This window comes from Magnolia sinica, chromosome 15 (assembly GCF_029962835.1).
Source record: "Magnolia sinica isolate HGM2019 chromosome 15, MsV1, whole genome shotgun sequence".
NCBI lineage: Eukaryota > Viridiplantae > Streptophyta > Magnoliopsida > Magnoliales > Magnoliaceae > Magnolia > Magnolia sinica.
The window spans coordinates 13,962,084-13,981,744 of record NC_080587.1 but is presented as its reverse complement, the minus strand read 5'-3'; the positions used below and the strand labels follow the sequence as shown (position 1 = coordinate 13,981,744).

At 40.7% G+C, this 19,661-nt stretch overlaps 1 protein-coding gene across 1 annotated transcript; it reads right to left on the bottom strand.

Moving 5' to 3' along the window:
* Positions 1–3,296: 3,296 nt before the first annotated feature.
* LOC131227654 (G-type lectin S-receptor-like serine/threonine-protein kinase LECRK2) lies at positions 3,297–5,773 on the bottom strand. Its single transcript, XM_058223454.1, has one exon. It carries the CDS (start codon positions 5,669–5,671, stop codon positions 3,299–3,301), a length of 2,373 nt encoding a protein of 790 aa, XP_058079437.1. The 5' UTR covers positions 5,672–5,773; the 3' UTR covers positions 3,297–3,298.
* Between the last annotated feature and the right edge of the window lie 13,888 nt (positions 5,774–19,661).

Genomic DNA, 19,661 nt, shown 5'->3' with positions numbered 1-19,661 from the left:
CCCTCGAGATTCCCAACACCCTTTCGATGCAACGAACCTGCCCTGCTGTCATTTGGAGGAAACAATCAAGCTACTCTTTGTGGCATTGATTTTGAGGCCTGACACATCCTTGAAAGTATGGAGAAAGGACATTAAGTTTCTGACTAATGGCCTACTCCCATTGATGAAAATGGTCGTGTCGTCTGCAAAAAGAAGGTGGGAGATCGGCATGCTCCCTCTACTTGTTCTGAAGGGTTGGCAGGCGTTAGAATTGAATAGATATGATAGGCCCCTGCTGAGGGCTTCCATGACCAAAATGAAAAGGCTGGGAGAAAGAGGATTTCCCTGGCGAAGCCCTCTTTCCAACTTGAAGAAACCTGAGGTCTTGCCATTAAGGAGCACCGAGAACCACGCCCTTGACCAACATTTTTCAGCCAAAATAATCCAAGACTAACAGAAACCGAACCTAGCCTATCATATATAGATTGTGACGGATGAGGATTTCCTGCGAAAGCAGATGCTGGGTGGGGCCACAGCAATGATTGTGAGCATCCTTGTGCAGGAACTTCTTGATAAACAATAGGGTTTTGTTTAGAAAGTGCAGAAACCTTGTTTTTGGAAGTCCATCAAACCATGCTTGAAAGGGCAAGCAAAGTAAGTGAAGGCTGTGGCTAGATTTTGAGCCAGCAAGTCGAGCAATGGATCAGGTTTGATGTAGGTTGGGGTCAGCCCAAGCCTGACCTATTCAATTAACGAGTCAAGAAATAGGGCCCTGAGCCATTACCTTGTGACCTAGCTAACTTGACCCATGAAAATTTCTTGAGCCTGAGCCAGATTCAATCCATTTAATTATAATCAGGTCAGACTTAACTACTGTTTATTGCCACTTATACCTCAATCAGTGTGATTCCTACGTGTGTCAGCTACTGTTTATTGCATGTGGTTCTTCCTCATTCATTTTGGTTCTTATTGATCTTGCCTTGGCATGCATTGGCCGCTAGCTTCATTTAGAATGGACTAAAACTATAGTATAGGTATTTTTGTTTTAGATTATGGGTCGAGTCAGGTTGGGTTGTTTAGCCCAGCCCATTAATGCACTGCATGGTCAGGTTAGGTCAGGTTGGGTTAAACCCAAGCCTGACCCATGCATTTATTTAAATGAACTAAGTTTTTGGCCTGCTCCTAACCGCAACCCAACCTGACTTGGCCGAACCGAGCTTAGAAGCAGGTTAGGCTAATTGACTTGTGTTCCCACCTGACCCATCGCCAGCCCTAGCCATTTCTCTTAGTGCAAATATAAAACTCAGCCTTATAAATAGGACCGTCAGTGATCCGAAACTCAAAATTCTTGATAGGTATGGCCCAAAATAATAAAAATATGAGCTGCAACCTTTTTGAATGCATGGTTAGGAGCGTAATTCAACCTTTTTCTAAAGTAATTAATTCACCCTTTTTAGTGGGCCCCCGACTTGGGAGGTTGGCATACATGTACACCACGTGCACATGCTTGCATCGGTGGTCATACTCTCTAGAACGTTTTCTAAAGTCGGATCAATGCTTTTCCATGTTTTACAGCGTGTGGAAGATAAAAGGAGAAGGAAAGTCAAGTAATGACTATCAAAGTCCCCAAGTCGTCCTGTGGGTCTATGTTAATTCTGGCCCATTCGTTTCATGGTGGACTTCTAAGGGCACACTTGCAATGTGATCCATAAAAAAATAAATATATAAAGTGTCAACCGTCTGTATTGAAAGCACATGAAATTCCAGTGCCAGCTCTTCTCATTGGTCCATGTCATTTCCTATGACTCTGTCTCACAAAATATTCCGAATCTCTCTCTTTTGGATAGATTGTCTAACACACAATACAACTTTTAATGTATGGAGAACTTCACCAAGCCCCACCATGATTTTCGTGTAAGATTCACACCATCCCTCATTTTTTTCATATAATTTTAGAACATGAGCCCAAAAATGAGATACATCCAAAGCTCAAGTGGACCACACCACATATGGGGATTGAGCAAACTACCGTTGAATCCTTCCTAAGGCCAACTGTGAGGCTTAATTACCTGTTCATAAGGTCACCAATACCTCTTCGAAGGTAAAACAAAAATATCCGCTTGATTAGATCCTTCTGTGGCCCCAAGAAGTTTTCAACGGTAGCAACAATTCTTACCAATGTTGTCCACTTGAGCTATGGATTTTTAGACTAATATCCAAGAATAATCTGAAAAATGGATGAACAGTGTGGATCTAAGAAATACATTGTCATGAGGCTGTCATGAGGCCCATCCAAATTTCACAGGCCAAGAAATCTGGTTGCTTGCCGGAGAGAAGAAAACAGACAGTGTTAACATATGGAACTTTCATGAGCCAATCATGATGCATGAGTTAGATGGACACCGTCCGTCCATTTTTCATACTTTCAGGGCATGAGGCCGAGGCAGATCCACGGCTCAAGGCCACACTAAAGTAATCAGAATTGGACGACTTTTGAAAACTTCTTCAGGCCACAGTCGGCTCTAACATATCTGTGTTTTTCTTTGTCTAGGACTGTGAAATTAAGAAGATGTTATTAGGCAAATAAACCTTAGGAAGGTTTTGAAGTTAGTCGACGTCGTTCAATCCTAACTGCTTTACGTGCTGTTGTTTACTTGAGCTCTGGATGTGCCTCTTCCTTCTTCTTCTTTTATTATTATATTATTATTATTATTTTTTTTTTTTAGCCAAAGGTCATTTCATATATATGCAGATAAGAAAATGTAGAAGTAAGGATGGTCCTGTTAACAAAAAGGAAACACAGGCCCATCAATCAAAAAAGGAAAGGCACAAGCACTAAGATTCTCTCCCAAAGATATAGGGGCATGGCCCTTCTTTTGCCAAAAAAAAAAAACACTAAGATTCTCTGGATGTGCCTTTGTTTTTGGGCTGGTTCTCTAAAATAATTTGGAAAATGATGGACAGTGTAGATCTAACACAAATCATGTGGGCCCAATAAAGTTCCACGTGGTAAAAGTTGAATTGTGCAGAGTGTGTGTGTGTGTGTGTGTGTGTGTGTGTGTGTGTGTATGATCTTGAGCAGTATGATGTAAGATTAAACACTCTTACAAAATTTACATACAATGTGTTTAATTAGAACATTATTTTTATTTGTTTAGATTAAACGTAATTAATACTGTAACCGATCATGCATGCCCAAACAACTCTTCACGGGGATAAAGAAAATCCCTTGAGAAACAAGATTGATACCACAAGTAAATAAAAATTACATTGATTTTCATGAAAGACAACACCTTTTAAGTAAAAACACCATCAGGATTCAGAAAGAAATGTTCATGGATGACGTGGGAGATGGGGGAATGGGTATATCCATGTTCCCTTCCATCATCAAAATCACATTCTTCATGGAAGGACGAAGTGCCGGTTCATCTTGAATACACCACAACCCCACCTTTACCATCCTATCCAAAATCTTCCCTTCCACTTCTTCTCCGCCCAGAAGCTTACGCAACTCTCCACCCACAAAGCAACTATAAACCCATTCAGAGAGAACAATCTCATTATCTGGAACCTCTAATTCAATATACCTCCTGCAACATATAATTTCCAATAAAACGATCCCGTAGCTATAAACATCTGCCTTCAATGATATAGGTGTGTTCTTCTGCCATTCAGGTGCCAAGTACCCTCTCGTCCCTCTAACGCCAGTAAAGGTTCTTGTTTGATCAGGCATAAGCAGCTTTGCCAACCCGAAATCAGATATCTTTGCAGTCCAAAAGCCATCCATGAGTATGTTTTGAGGTTTTATATCACAGTGGATGATATGAGGCTCGCATTCTTCATGTAGATAGAATATCCCTCTGGCGACATCTAGTGCAATTCTCACTCTTTCTTTCCAATCATGTCGGCTTTGGGCCTTGAATAGAAGGTTTGCAAGAGATCCGTTGCTCATGTATTCGTAAACCAGAAGCCTAGAAGAACCCTCATCACAAAAGCCGAGCAATCGGACCAAGTTCCTGTGATGAGTTCTCCCTATTGCTCTGGTTTCAGCACGGAACTCCCTTTCTCCTTCTTCAACCATTTTCTCGAGTCGCTTAACAGCAACCGTTCTGTTGCTATTGTATAAGGACCCTTTATAAACTGTTCCAAAAGAACCCTTTCCCAACTCTTCCTTGAAATTGTCAGTTGCTTTCACGAGCTCATTGTAAGAAAATGATCGGAGAACAATCTCCTCAGACAAGCTCAAATTGTTATCATCCTTCATCTTTTTATAGCTTTGTGCTCGATTCCTGTAAATAAGAAAACAGGAAAAAGCAATGCTGGCAACTAAACACGCGGCAAGAACTATACCTGCGATTAAAATCTTCACACGCGGCTCTTTCTTGATTTCACCAGGTACCATCCTTGTTACATTTGGAAATGAATCGGTGATAGCATCCACGGAACTTTCATGACCCACCTTGATGAAAATGATTGATGAGGCCGATTCGCTTGCTCTCCCATACTTCAATGGAAGCGTAAGTTTCATGCACTTTTCATTTTCAAACATTGCAGCCTCACAATTACAATCGTCCAAACAAACCTTTCGGCATTCATCTTTAGTTATTGATAAAGTAGCATACGAACTGTCGAGAAACTGCACACTCTCCACTGTAGAAGTTTCATATGTAAAATTTTCTTTCTTGTCAATGCAAACTTCCAGTGTGAAGTTTCTGCTGCAGCCCACGAATTTTTTATCAGGATCGGTGAAATTGAAACCAGGCAGACAAAGGCAATTGGGTTTGTCATCTGTACTCAAAGTACAGTAGCTATTAACCCCGCAGATACTATTCACCTTACATTTATTTGACAAGGCAGACCATTCCATCTTCATTGTTGAGATACCGCTCCGTGTGAAGCTGTGGGAATACAAGCGGAAAATCCCATCAACGTCGAGGGTCGCACGGTAGATAACATTTCCGTTATTAGCAACCGCCCGTCTTGCCCCGAAACTTGTATTGTAGCCAGTTGCATTGACTAGGTACAGGGAGCCATCTTGGTAGAGCTGTAGTCTCAGGATGTTTCCTGGCGTATTAGTCCCTGTTGCCCAATATGCATCGCCAGGAGTGTGACTAGTGTCTTTCGGGTACAACACGAGGTTTGCGTCGGTTTGCATGCTCAGCTGAAAGCCCCCGGTCGAATGGTCAGTTTCTGATGCGCTTGAGAATAGTTGATAGTTCGGAAGAAGGGATTGACCCCCTAAGATGGTGTCAGTTGGATAATTGAAGCTTTCCCAGATGCTTTTGTAATCGGAATTGTAGAGAACCAAGTTGCCTGAATCGAGCATCGAAGCTGAATACACCGGAAGGGATGAGTTATTACCTGAAATGATCATATCTGGGGCTCCAGCAGTTTTTAGAAAGAGACCATTGTTCATTAAGACCAATGTACTGTTGCCAGAAAGAGGAGGGTCATCTTGGTTGGCTGTCCACACGATAGTCTTGTTTGGGCTTGTCTCCAACCATATTCCGACTTTGAAGCCGGTGCCTTCACGGTAGAAACCGAAAGCGAATAAGCGGGAAGGTGAGAGCCATGAAGTGGGCTGGGTGGTGGCTGAGAGAGGAGATTCTAAGGTTATGTTTGTATGTTTTGGTTGAGCTGTTGCAGTAGAAGATGTGGAGAGAAAGAGAAGAAAGAGTAGGATGGCAGCCATGAGAAATTGTGTAGGGAAGGAGGACTTGGAATTGTCTATGTTTGCACTGCCTGAATAGGAAGGAAGGTGGGATATAAAGAACTGTCATTGCGGTACAGCTGCCAACTTTTGCACAAGCTTTTGGACTATTTCCGTATCATTTGCCTATGATTTTAAATTCCGAGTTATTATTATTATTATTGTTACGCACACACCCTCGCACAAATACTCGAACCTATATTACCACCCATACTATAAGATGGTATTTGTTTTTTTTTTTTTTTTTTATAGTCCGGATCATCTGTATTGAAGGCACGACAAATTTCAGTTCTTAGCTTCTCATTGATCCATGTCATTTCGAATTAATCATCATAACAAGATATGCAGAATTTCTTTTCCAAATGGATTGCCTGCTGCACAACATCACTTTTAGAGTGTGTAACTTTTCTTAGACCCTCGTGATTTTATTATTATTATTATTATTGTTTATTAGATGTACACTGTCCATTGATTTTTTTTCAGATAATTATAGAGTATGAGCCCAAAATAGAGCACATCGAAAGCTCAAGTAGATCACACTACACAAAGCAGTGGGATTGCACAAACTACCAGTGAAACTTTCATAGGGCCAACGGTGAGGCTTATTTTCCATCTTACATATTCATAACACCTAAATATAAGAAGTTCATTAGTAGCATCAATTCCTACTGTCTTCAGTGGTGTGGTCCACTTTAGATTTGGATTTTCATTGGTTTTGGGCTCATATCTTCTGATGATATGAAAAAATAGATTAACAGTGTGAATCAAAGAAATACATTATCCAGGGATCCACGAAAATTTCACATGTCAGAAATCCAGGTAAGGGGAGCGGATTAGGTGAGACCCCGGCCTCACGCAAGACAGTGCAGCCCTTACGGTGGGGTCCACCGTGATGTGTCTATTCTATATTCACCCATCCATCCATTTTTTCAGATCATTTTAAGGCATTATCCAATAAAAACAAAGCAGATCAACAGTGGTGATTGATCACTAATGAGCCACAAAAGTTTTGGATCAAGCTGATTTTTTTTTTCTTCCATTCATTAGGGATTAACTTATCAACGGATTAGATTGTAAATAAAAAGTAAGGAAACAATAAGGTTCTTCCTAAGAAAATTTTAATAGTAAGGTGTTCAATCACCACTGTTTCCTGAAGTATATATGGTCCACCTGATAATTTGATCTTCTTAATTTTTCAGATCACGCCCTAAAATTATTTGGTAAAACAGATGGACAAAGTAGATACGGAATAAACATATTAAGGTGGGCACTACAGTAAAGGCCGCACCATCTTGGCTGAGGCCCGGGTCTCACCTAATCCGCTCTCCACGTGCAGCACATTCCAGCTGGTGAAAAAGAAAACCGAAGTGTTGAAATGTGGAACTTTGGTGGCCAATCTATTTTTCGCCAAAGCCTGAGGCCCAAAAATCAGCCCTACCATGCTCAGGTGGACCACACAACTGGAAAAAGTGTACAGGTAATGCTTACCCTTCGTGAAAATTATATACAAGTTATCTGTAACTCTACTGCAACTATATATCGGTGCGTGACTGACGTTATGCCTTTTATTAGTTTTAAGTTTGACTAAGATGATGATGCCACGTCACATTGGAAAGACTTGAGACGTTGATAGTCAGCACTTGGCGTTTCCTTCACGTAACGTAACGTTAGAAAGACTTGAGGCATCAATAGTCAACACTTGCAGTTTCCTTCTCATTTCTCCTCCGCGTGCCCAGAAAAGTTATGTAGACCATTTGAAGCGTATTGCACACGGTGCCCAGTTTCAGGGATTCTACCACTACACTCTTTGAGTCCATAATAATGTATTTATTATTTCTATGCCGTCTATTCATTTTGACAGCTTATTTTAAATTTAAATCCAAAATATCAAAAGACTTTTTTTTTAATTTTGCAACGTCCATGACGCTGGCTTTAATTAGGTTATGCGGGAGTCCGACTCCAAGTTTTTTGTAGACGCCCTCAGGGGCAGCTCCAATCCGGTTTGAAAATGGAAATATTGGTTATCTAGGACTGGGCGCCTTAGAAAGAGGGGCTGTTTTGAGATTGCGCTCATTCCCAGAGAAGGAAACAGCCCGGCAAATAGTCTGGCTAAGTATGGTTTAGTCAAGCAAGGATGCAAGTTGTTCACGAGTGTGAAGAACCTCCCTACCAATACTAGAGGTCTCTTCATGTTAGATAAAACTGGGCTGGGGGTGATTACAGAATCCAAGTAGGCTTCCTTGTTGGCTTTACAAAGCCTTAGAACCGTACACACTACAAAGCTATAAAAATAAAAACCTTTTTTATTTAATTATTTATTTCTTGCTTTTCACTTGCTGCACTGTTGCTGCACACACTTGCTGTAATCGGCTACACAATGTGCCTTTTATAGGCTTTTGCACCTAATGTGAAATACCTAATATGCCCTCATTCTATACCATTAACTACATTTAATCCATCAGTTTCAAACGTTTGGAAATCCACCAGCCACAACACGTGCAAAATGTGGAAATTCCAATAACCATAACGTGTAGCTGTTTCAAATGCCATCAAAACTGTAGCATCTGAACCGTCCATTTGGTTTGGACGTTTCAACACTCCCCTTTAAACCAAAACAGGCTTCATTCCAAGCATCGATCTAAGTCGTCTGAAAGTATCAGTCGGTAATTCCTTGGTGAATATGTCCGCGACCTGTTCAGTGGTGTGACAGGACTCCAATTTCACCATTTTCTGCTTTACTTGATCTCTTAAGAAGTGATACCTAGTATCAATGTGCTTGCTCCTTCCATGCTACACCGGATTTTTGGCAAGTTCGATTGCCAACTTGTTATCCACATATATAATGGTGGATTCCTCCTGTGGATGTTTCAGCTCTTTTAGCATGTTCTTCAACCATATTGCTTCACAGACTGTTGACGATGCTACCACGTACTCTGCTTCACATGTGGACAAAGTAACAACACTTTGCTTCTTTGAGTTCCATGTGAAAGCAGTCGATCCAAGATAGAAACCATATCCCATGGTGCTTTTTCTTTCATCTTGGTCACCTCCCCAATCACTGTCTGAGTATCCATACAGTATTACTTCATCTTCGTATGGATAGAAAAGACCAAATTCTATTGTTCCTTTGACGTACCAGAAGATTCTTTTTACAGCTAGCCAGTGTAATTCTTTTAGCGCTTCCATGTACCTGCTTAGAAGTCCAACACTGTAGACGATATCTGGCCTTGTGATTGTGAGATATCTTGGGCTTCCAATCAAACTCTTAAATAGAGTCGAGTCCACGCTTCTTCCTTCTCCTTCTTTTGTCAGCTTCAGGCCCGTTGCTACAGGCGTGTTAACGGCATTACAGTCTATCATCTTGAACTTTTTAAGCAACTCCTTGGCATATTTTTTCTGTGATATATAAATGCCGCCGACTTGTTGTTTTACTTCGATGCCCAAGAAGAAGGACATCAATCCACCATCAGTCATCTCGAATTCATTGAACATATCATGCTTGAATTCTTCAAACATTGCCTGACTGTTTCCTGTGAACAACAGATCATCAACATATAGGCATGCTATGAGGATGTCGCCATGAGCATTTTTCTTGATGTAAACTGCATGCTCATATGGACATTGGGTGAAGCCGTTCTCTTGAAGATAGTTGTCGATGCGTGCATTCCAGGCACGAAGAGCCTGCTCCAACCCATAAAGGGCTTTCTTCAGTCGATACACTTTGTGTTCCTCCCCTTGAACAATAAAACCTTCAGGCTGGTCAACATAGACCTTTTCTTCCAGAATTCCATTCAGGAACACAGATTTCACATCTAGTTGGTAGATAATCCAACTATGATGGGTTGCAAGGGAGATAATCATCCTTACAGTGTCAAGGCGAGCAACAGGAGCGAAGACTTCTTCATAATCCATCCCATATTTCTGTTTGTAACCGTTTGCTACGAGCCTTGCCTTGTAATGATTTATTTCACCATCAACATTTCGCTTGATCTTGTACACTCATTTGACGCCAATAGTTCTTTGGCCTTGAGGAAGTAAAGTCAGATCCTATGTATTGTTCTTCTCAATGGCCTGGATCTCCTCTTCCATAGCCGTCCTTCAGCATTCTTCTTCTACGGCCTCCTCAAATGTAAGAGGCTCGTGGTCCGCATACATGCAAAACAAATTTACTTCCTCAGTTTCGGCTTAGATATCCTTTAGGCTCCTCATTTTGATAGGAGTCAAGGGTGAAGGAGAACTGGATGATGACGTGCTGACTGAATTTTGATTTGTTGGAATACTTTTAGAGGAGATGGAACGTATCGCTGGACTTCTGCGTGCAGAAGTTTCAGCAGAAGAGGGTGTTGCAGGTGTCTGCTCCTGGTTCTCATGCTTCTCTTCTTCATGTTTTTCAACCGTGACTTGATTTTCTTTGGTTGAATCTTCCTCGTTCCATTTCCAGGCATCTTCCTCGCAGAATACTACATCTCTACTCACCACCACTTTATTGGTTAGTGGGTTGTAACGCTTGTACGCCTTCGATACTTCACTGTAGCTGATGAAAATGCACTTCTCGCCACAATCATCAAGCTTTTTCCTTCTCGCTTCTGGAACTTGAGCATAGGCGACACACCCAAAGATCTTTAGGTGCACCACCCTCGGTTTGTAACCACTCCATGCTTCCTGTGGTGTCATGTTTCTTACACTCTTGGTTGGACACCGATTGAGCAAGTAGGCAGTACATGCAACTGCTTCTGCCCAGAAGCTTTTTGGCATGCCTTTCTCTTTGAGCATGGTTCTTGTCATGTCGAGGATGGTGCGGTTCTTTTGTTCCGCAATGCCATTCTGCTGTGGTGTCATGTTTCTTACGCTCTTAGTTGGACACCGATTGAGCAAGTAGGCAGTACATGCAACTGCATCTGCCCAGAAGCTTTTTGGCATGCCTTTCTCTTTGAGCATGGTTCTTGTCATGTCGAGGATGGTGCGGTTCTTTTGTTCCGCAATGCCATTCTGCTGTGGCATGTAGGCTGCAATGTACTGTTGCTTGATTCCTTGATCCCTGCAATACTCTCGAAAGGCATTTGAGGTGTACTCTCCACCTCTGTCAGATTTAAGGGTTTTGATTTTAAGACCACTTTCTTTTTCAACAAGGGCCTTAAAATTTTTTAAAATAGTAAAAGCAACAAACTTTTCTTTGATTACATACACCTACAATTTTCTACTGAATTCGTCAATGAAGGTAATAAAGTATTTATTATCTCCAAGAGAGATTGGCCCAATGGTCCACAGATGTCAGTGTGAACCAACTGCAATGGTTCTCTTGCTCTTTGGGATACTCCACTTGAAAAGGAGTTCCTTTGTTGCTTGCCGAGTGTACACACCTCACACACATGTTCTGGAACTTCAATAGCCGGCAAGCCATGCACCATACTTGATGAGCATAAGAATTTAAGGCCACTGAAATGGAGATGCCCAAAGCGAAGATGCCATCTCCATGAATCATTCTTCACGAGTCCATAGAGACACTTCTCAGCCTTTGTGTTAATATGGAGCGGAAACATGCGATTCTTTGTCATATGGACTTGAGCCACAAGTCTCCCATGTGCATCTCTTATAGAGAGAGAATTGTTTTCCATGTGTATCACATACCCCTTCTCAAGGAGTTGGCCGATACTGAGGATATTACTTTTCATGTTTGGTACGTAATACACATTGGAGATAAAATTCGTCACACCATTCTTCTGATATATTTTAACTTTTCCTTTACCTTTCACAGGAACTTTTGATGAGTCTCCTAGACTCACATTGCCACGATCATTTTCCGCCAGTTCCATGAACAATTCCTTCTTTCCACACATGTGGTTACTCGCACCAGAGTCGAGATACCACACGTCATGTTGATCACATGTTTCTTCTTGTGCAAGAAGAAGTGTGGAGTCTTCTTTTTCATGATTTGATGCTTCTGCATAATTAGAATGCTCATCTTGATCCACTGGTTTGCTCTAGCAGTCTGAAGCATAATGACCGAACTTGTTGCAATTGTAACATTGAATATTTTTTGTATTTCCACGTCCACGCGTGGATCGTCCTCTACCATTTCCTTTTCCACAGAAATTGGTAATCTTTTGGTGATTTTGTGATTAACTTGGATAATATCCACGCCCTTTGCCTCTTGCACGATTACTAGTGCCACGGCCCCCTCGTTGTGTAGGACCATTCTTTAGAGTCAACTTAGACTCTAAGGCATGTTCAAGCATTGAACCCGCGTTCTTTTGCATTCGTTGCTCATGTACTTGCAACGAGCCCATCAGTCCTTCAATGGACAGATTTTTCAAGTCTTTTGATTCTTCTATGGCAACAACCACATGCTCAAATTTGGTTGTGAGGGATCAAAGTACTTTTTCAACAACCCGTACATCTTCGATATTTTCACCATTTCTTTTCAAGTTGTTAACAATAACAAGTAACCTTGAAAAAAAGTCAGAAATGGTCTCACCTTCCTTCATGTGTGAGGTCTCGAATTCGGCTCTAAAAGTTTAGAGACGAACCTTCTTCACACGATCAACTCCTTTGAAGATTGTGCTAAGAATCTCCCATGCTTGCTTGCATGTTATCGCTTCAGCGATCCGTTCAAAGGTGGACTCATCCAACCCTTGATAGACAAGAAATAGAGCCTTCTTGTCATTCTTTCTTTGATCTTTGAGGACCGCCCTTTGATTAGCGGTATAGAGAGCTTCTTCTTCTGTTGTGGGTTCTACATACCCATCACTGACGATATCCCATAAATCTTGGTATCCGAACAAAGCCTTCATCTGGATGCACTAGTTTTCATAGTTCTCCTTAGATAACTTTGGAATCTGCGGCTGGATGGACACCATCACTTTTTCACACTACGGATCAACAACGCTTTTTTCTTGGCGTAGCAGTGGCAACACCTTGATCACACGATCTGATCCTTCAAATGATACCTGGTCCCACAGGATTGTCTCGATCTGATACCAGTTTGTTGGCTTTACAAAGCCTTAGAACCGTACACACCACAAAGCTATAAAAATAAAAACCTTTTTTATTTAATTATTTATTTCTTGCTTTTCACTTGCTGCACTGTTGCTGCACACACTTGCTGTAATCGGCTACACAATGTGCCTTTTATAGGCTTTTGCACCTAATGTGAAATACCTAATATGCCCTCATTCTATACCATTAACTCACTTTAATCCATCAGTTTCAAACGTTTGGAAATCCACCAGCCACAACACGTGCAAAATGTGGAAATTCCAATAACCATAACGTGTGGCTGTTTCAAATGCCATCAAAACTGTAGCATCTGAACCGTCCATTTGGTTTGGACGTTTCAACATTCCTAACCTCCTCTTCGAAGTTTCCTATGTACACGAATATGATAGGTGGTCGGTGTGGATGTTTTTGTTTCCGACGGATTGCTCGATAGTTGTAATACTTTTCCTCGTGAATATATATATATATATATATATATATATATATATATATATATATATATATATATATATATATATATATATAAAACTTTCTTTTGAAAAAAAAAAAAACAAATGGCTGAGTAGTTGGCGGCCAATAAACTAATTGGAGCCATGGTTTGATCAATCTGGATCCATGTACATTCAGCCATGTGAGTAGATGAGTCACCACTCATCCCCACTAGCTAAAAACCTTTTCAATAGGAAAATTCGAACCCGACTTTAGCTGCAGCCTCAACCCGAATTCCGGAACCAGCGATCTCGGAGGGAGCCTGACTGTCGGACCCACTCAATGTATGCATATCCACGCTGTCCATCTGCTTTGCCAGATATTTTGGACGACCATTTCATGCCAAAGACTTTAGCAGGAAGTTCCTGCGCTGGGAACCCATGTGACGCCCACCGTGATGTTTGTAAGCAATCCACCCCGTCCATCCGGTTTGTGAGCTCATTTTATGAAATGACTCCAAAAGAGAGCAGGATGCAAGAGTTAAATAGGCCATATTAAAAGAAAAGATGGTTAAGGAAATTCCTACCGTTGAAACCTTCTTTAAGGTTCGACAGTGATGTTTACATGCCATCCATACCGTTAATAACATCATTCCTACTGGGATGAACTGAAAACACAAATATTAGCATGATTCAAAACTTATATGGCCCCACGAATATTTCAACTGTGGATGTTCAATTCTCATGTTTTCAGCCCACTTGAGCATTGGATACAGTCCATTTTTGGCCTCATGTCCTAAACTGAACTCACAAAAAGGGTAGACGGGTAGGATTTCGTATAAACATCGCAGTGGGTCCTACGTAGGTTCCCGGGGCAGAAACTTCATGGGAGGAAGCGGATTGCGTCCTACCCCCGCCGGATAGGTAATCCGTTTGGACAAAGCTCTGTGGGGGCCACCATGATGTAAAGGTCTTATCTATACCATCCATACCTATTAACAGATCATTTTATGGCATCACGCAAAAAATGAAGCATGTACAGATCTCCAATGGACCACACCAAAGGAAGCAGTCGTGATAATGACACCCACCATTAAAACCACTCTAAGGGCCACTGTGATGTTTTATTACCATCCAACCTATTCATAAGGTCATATAGACCTCGATGAAGTGAAAAAACATATATCAGCCTGATCTGAAACTTCTCAAGCTCCCAAGATGTTTTTAATGGTGGGCCTTCAATCCCCATTTTGTGGCCCACTTAAGCCTTGGTTCTAACTCGTTTTTGGGATTATACTGTATAATGATCTGTAAATAGGGATGTATGGCATGGATAAGACGTTTGCATCACAATAGCCCCCACAGAGCTCTGCCTGGATAGATTACTATCCGAGTGGGGGAAGGACGCAATCCGCTTCCTTCATGGGAAAACATATTTTAGGGCATGGTCCAAAAAATGAAACAAGTGGTCATTAAAAACCCACCATTAAAGAACGCAGATTGCGTCCTACCCGGCCCGCTCGTCTCTGAACGGGTAGGAGCTTTGAGCGGGGACCATGATGTATGGGTCTTATCCACACCGTCAATTCATTTTTTTTCGTATCGTTTTAATGTACGAGCCCAAATATGAAGAAGATCCAAGGCTCAAGTGGACCACACCATAGGAAGCAGCGGTGATAATAACTCTCATTGTTGAAACTTTTATAGGGCCCACCATGATGTTTATTTGCCATCCAACCTATTTATAAAGTTACATAGACCTGGATGAAGAGAAAATACAAATATAAGCTCCATCCAAAACTTTTGTGCCCCCTAACAAGTTTTCGGCTATAAGAGTTTAATCCCTATTGTATAGTCCACTTGAGCCTCGAATTTGCCTCATTTTTGGGTTTATACACTAAAATGGTATGAAAAAAAAGAAGAAGAAAAGGATAAACAGTGTGGATAAGACCCATACAGCATAGTGGCCACTCAAAGCTCCTACCCATTCTCTGTCAAAGACCTGTAGGTAGGACGCAATCTGCTTCCACCATTAAAAGCTCTCCAGGGTCTACCGTAATGTTTATTAGCCATCCAACCTGTTGATAAGGCTACACGGACCTGGATTAAGGGAAAACGCAAATATCAGCTTGATTCAAAACTTTTGCGCCCACAAAAAGATTTTAATGATCAATGACCATTGTTTCCTATAGTGCGGTCCACTCCAAATTTACATTTACTTCATTTTTGTAACCATACCCTAAAATAAGCAAAAAAAAAATAAAAAATGGATGAATGCATATATCAAGGTGGGCCCATAGTCAGGTCCCACCCACATTGCTAGTTCCAAGGTCGCAGCTGCCTAACTGGACTTTGATTGCATTGTGTAGAACACATCACCCATTGTTAGTGCTATGTTGACGTGGCAAAGTTATGTGAGCTCTACTATGTTGTATGTTATATCAACACTAGCCATCCATTATGCCACATCATTTTTGTAGCATGAGCCCCAAAATGAAGCCGATCGAAAGATTAGAAGACACTTTAAATACAAGTTTATTATGATTATTACTACTAGTACGCAACTCACACAAATACTAGAACCTATATTACCACTCATCATATAAGATGTTATAAAATAATGATTTCATAAAATATATTTAAAATAAATTATAATATAATATATTAAAAGGTATTGTAAAAAAGTTTTTTTGGGATTTTGAGAATAGTCCCACATGGGAAAGGGAAGAGAAGATTTCTAGGTTTAAATGAAAATAATGGAGTACCTTATTATTTGCCTACATGGTCCATGGACCATGGAACTTGCATCTGGAACACCCACACTCGGGCTCGGGCACGGGCTCAGCCTCGGCCTTGGACACGGGCTCGATGCGAGGGCATGGGCATGTGAGGCAGTGTAGTTGTAGAGGCACTATGCACTTCGTACGTCTGCATTGTGTCGCAGAGGGTAGCTCCTTAACGAACTTACACGAACCAGAACGAGACATGTGCGAGTCGCGGTGCGACTAAGTGGCTAAGGTGGATGGTTGACTGGAAGAAAAACTAGAGGACTGAATGAGAGTCCCTCAGTATATATATAGATGCTGAAATATGGTTGTTGCAGCAGATGTGTAACAGCTGTGCGATTAGTACAGAAATTATGCTGTAACTGCTACATGGCTAGCCCAACAGCTAGAAAATGGCTAGCCATCTCTCACAACAGTTAATATGCAGTTGCTGTTATGAGTCATGCATAACAGTCAGAAAATTAATTTTTCAACAGCTAGAATTGGCTTAATGGGAGTTATTTCCCTGGACCATAACCCCCAGCCACAAATGCCTATATAAACAGGGCCTGGATGGGTTTCCAAACCATCTCTCAACCCACTCCAGCAAACCCATACGAACTGAGCTATAGCAACTCCTCTCCTATACTTCAGTGACTCTAGCAATAATAGCAAGGTTGAACAATTGCCTGAAGATTAGACCACGGTGTGGTCTAAGAACGGTTCAACTGAACCAGTAACTGAAGAACAGACCAGGGTAGTGGTCTAAATCACAAATCTTCTTCTCTCTTTTCTTTCTGGGATTTTTCTTTTCTGTATTTTTGCCAACGCAAACTCACATCAGGCTCGTCGTATCCTAAAAGCTGTTTGCCTGTCACCTTTTAGCATATTCAATCACTTTGAGTAAGGGCAAATAACCTTTAAGGACAGCGTCCCAGACATGCTTTAGCCTGTCCTTATACCAGATCACTTGGATTTTCAGTTTTCATATTTTACAGAAAAATCTATTGTGTAAATTTTTTATAACAATCTTAAAGCGTTAGTTATTGATGGAAGCCGATAGTGTATCATCCATCAAGTTGATGAATCAGGACTTGATTCGTCTTAACCGGTTCAATGGAACCAAGTTCACTGGATGGCAAGACAAACTGAAATTTTGTTTGACGGTGCTGAAGATCTTCTATATCTTAGATCCTAATCTTCAGCCATTGCCTGAAGCAACTGAAGCTGACACACCTGAACAAATAGTTGCCCCAACCAAACGAGTTGAAGACGAACTCTTGTGTCAAGGACACATTCTGAATGCGCTCTCCGACTGCCTGTACGATCTGTATACACAGATGTTATTAGCAAAGGAAATTTAGGCCACTCGAGAGTTCAAATACAAGACTGAAGAAGAAGGTACCAATAAATTCCTCATCGCCAGGTATTTTGACTTCAACATGGTAGATAACAAACCACCGCTATCCCAAATCCAAGAACTGTAGCTAATAGTAAACAAAATCAAAGGTATCAAAATTGATTTTCCTGAATCATTCTAAGTTGGGGCTATAATCGCTAAACTGTCATCGATGTAGAAAGATTATAGAAAGAAGTTGCTGCATAAGACTGAGGACTATACACTGGAACAAATCCAAAAACATCTTTGAATTGAGGAAGAATCCCGTAATCGCGACAAAAATAATGACAACGGAAATGCCTTGTCCAAGGTACATGTAGTAGAGAACACTAATAACAAGAATTTCGAGAAGGACGATTCCCTAAAACCCAATAAAGGAAAATTTAAGAAAACCGCCCAAAAGAAGAACGGAAAGTTCAAAGGCCTATACCATGTCTGTAAGAAAAATGGGCACTATGCTCGAGTATGCTGATATCGCAAATCTAAAAAAGAGGCGAGTGCAGTAGAAGAAGACAATATCGTGGCTATGATCACTGAGGTGAATACCATCCAAGGAAAGGTTCCTAGTTCGTGGTATGATACTACTGCTACCGTAAATGTGTGCTACGACAGATCAACTTTCAAAACCTATGAGGAGTTAACTAATGGTCAAAAAGTCTAAATAGGTAATGAAGTACGATTGAAGGTTGTTGGCAAAGGAATATCGAACTAATATTCACCTCTGGAAAGAAAGTGATTCTGACTAATGTACTGCACATCCTAGACATGAGACAAAACCTAATTTCTAGGGATCTTCTAGGTAAACCAGGGATAAAGATGGTATATGAATCAGGAAAATTGATTTTGTCTAAGAATGAAAACTTTGTCAAAAAGGGATATGCTTGTAACAGGATGGTTAAGTTTTTCCTGAATGAAAGTAGCACTTCTGCATATATGGTATAGGATGACTGTGACATGATAGACTAGCCCATATAGGGTATAGTACCTTCAAGTTCATGGCTAAGAATGGATTAATCTCATACACAAAATGAAACTGATAAATGTGAAGTATGCATACGATCCAAAATGATAAAGAAATCTTTTCCAAGTGTTGAGAGATCGTCTCAAGTATTGGATCTTGTGCACAGTGATATCTGTGAGTTAAACGGCATTCTTCCTCATGAAGGTAAACAGTACTTCATAACCTTTATTGATGATTGCTCTAGATATGCGTATATTTATATATTAAAAAATAAAGATGAACATGTTTAAAATATATAAATCAAAAGTAGAGAATCAATTAAATAAGAAGAAAAAAAATTCCCCTGTACTCTGATAATTGATTGGCCACGTGTTGATGGGTTCTACCCACACCCTAAGGTGGTAGACTCATGGGTCGGTGTAATGCTCCGTATTTTCAACACCCGAGTATATGACCCGTTTTACAAAAACCCGAGTGTTAACCTATAGAAAGCCAAAATTACACACGCACGCACGCACACGCACACACACACATATATATTCTTTCATTTAGAGTAAGCAGGTTTAGCGTGGGATGGATAAAACAATATAAAGAGAAATTTACATTCACATTTATAATATACAAGAGGTTGCCCATAATGACTTATACAAACAAATGTCCCAAATTTACAATTACAAAGTGAAATGATGTTACGTGTAAACAAAGCAAATTATAACAAATTTGGAACTGTAAAACCACGTAGCAACTCTTGATGATACAATCATGCATCTTCAACAGTAGTACTCTGCTCCTCATTAATCTGAACCTGAAAATCAATTAAGCCACCTGTGCTACCTGTACGGTTATATATTTGATGGCTGAGTTGCCGACTCAGTGTGAATTCCCCTTAAAATTACACACCGCCGCATTAGGTAAGTATAGTTATAAAACAAAGCATACAAAACAATACATGATGCAGGTCTTATTAGATACATGGATGCGTTAATGCAATCATCGCCCCGGGGATGCTCATCCGTGTAGACATTAGGCTTATCAGCCATGCGATCATCGACCTGAGGAAAATATTCAGTCGAACAAATACGTACATCACATACAATAGCAATAGATGTTGGTCTGTGACATGTATCCATGATTAGCCAACCCGTTATTAGTCAAATTACAACCAACCAATTTAAATAAGCTCAAAGGTCACTACGGGGGCTTGTCACTAGCATAGGCCGACAGCTCAGGTATAGGTCTCATATCACCATCCCTGGCTCATGAGACTACCACCTTAGGATGTTTAATGGAAACTTGTCAACTAGTGGTCAATCATATTACAAGATATGAGGCTTACCATTGCATGATTGTACTATATAAAACATCAAACCCATATAGGGCAAAGACTAAAACAAAGCCACCTAGGGTGAGTATCAAAATATGT

Excerpts from the sequence above, each read along its gene's own strand:
- LOC131227654 (XM_058223454.1), bottom strand. The coding sequence starts at position 5,671 with ATGGCTGCCATCCTACTCTTTCTTCTCTTTCTCTCCACATCTTCTACT.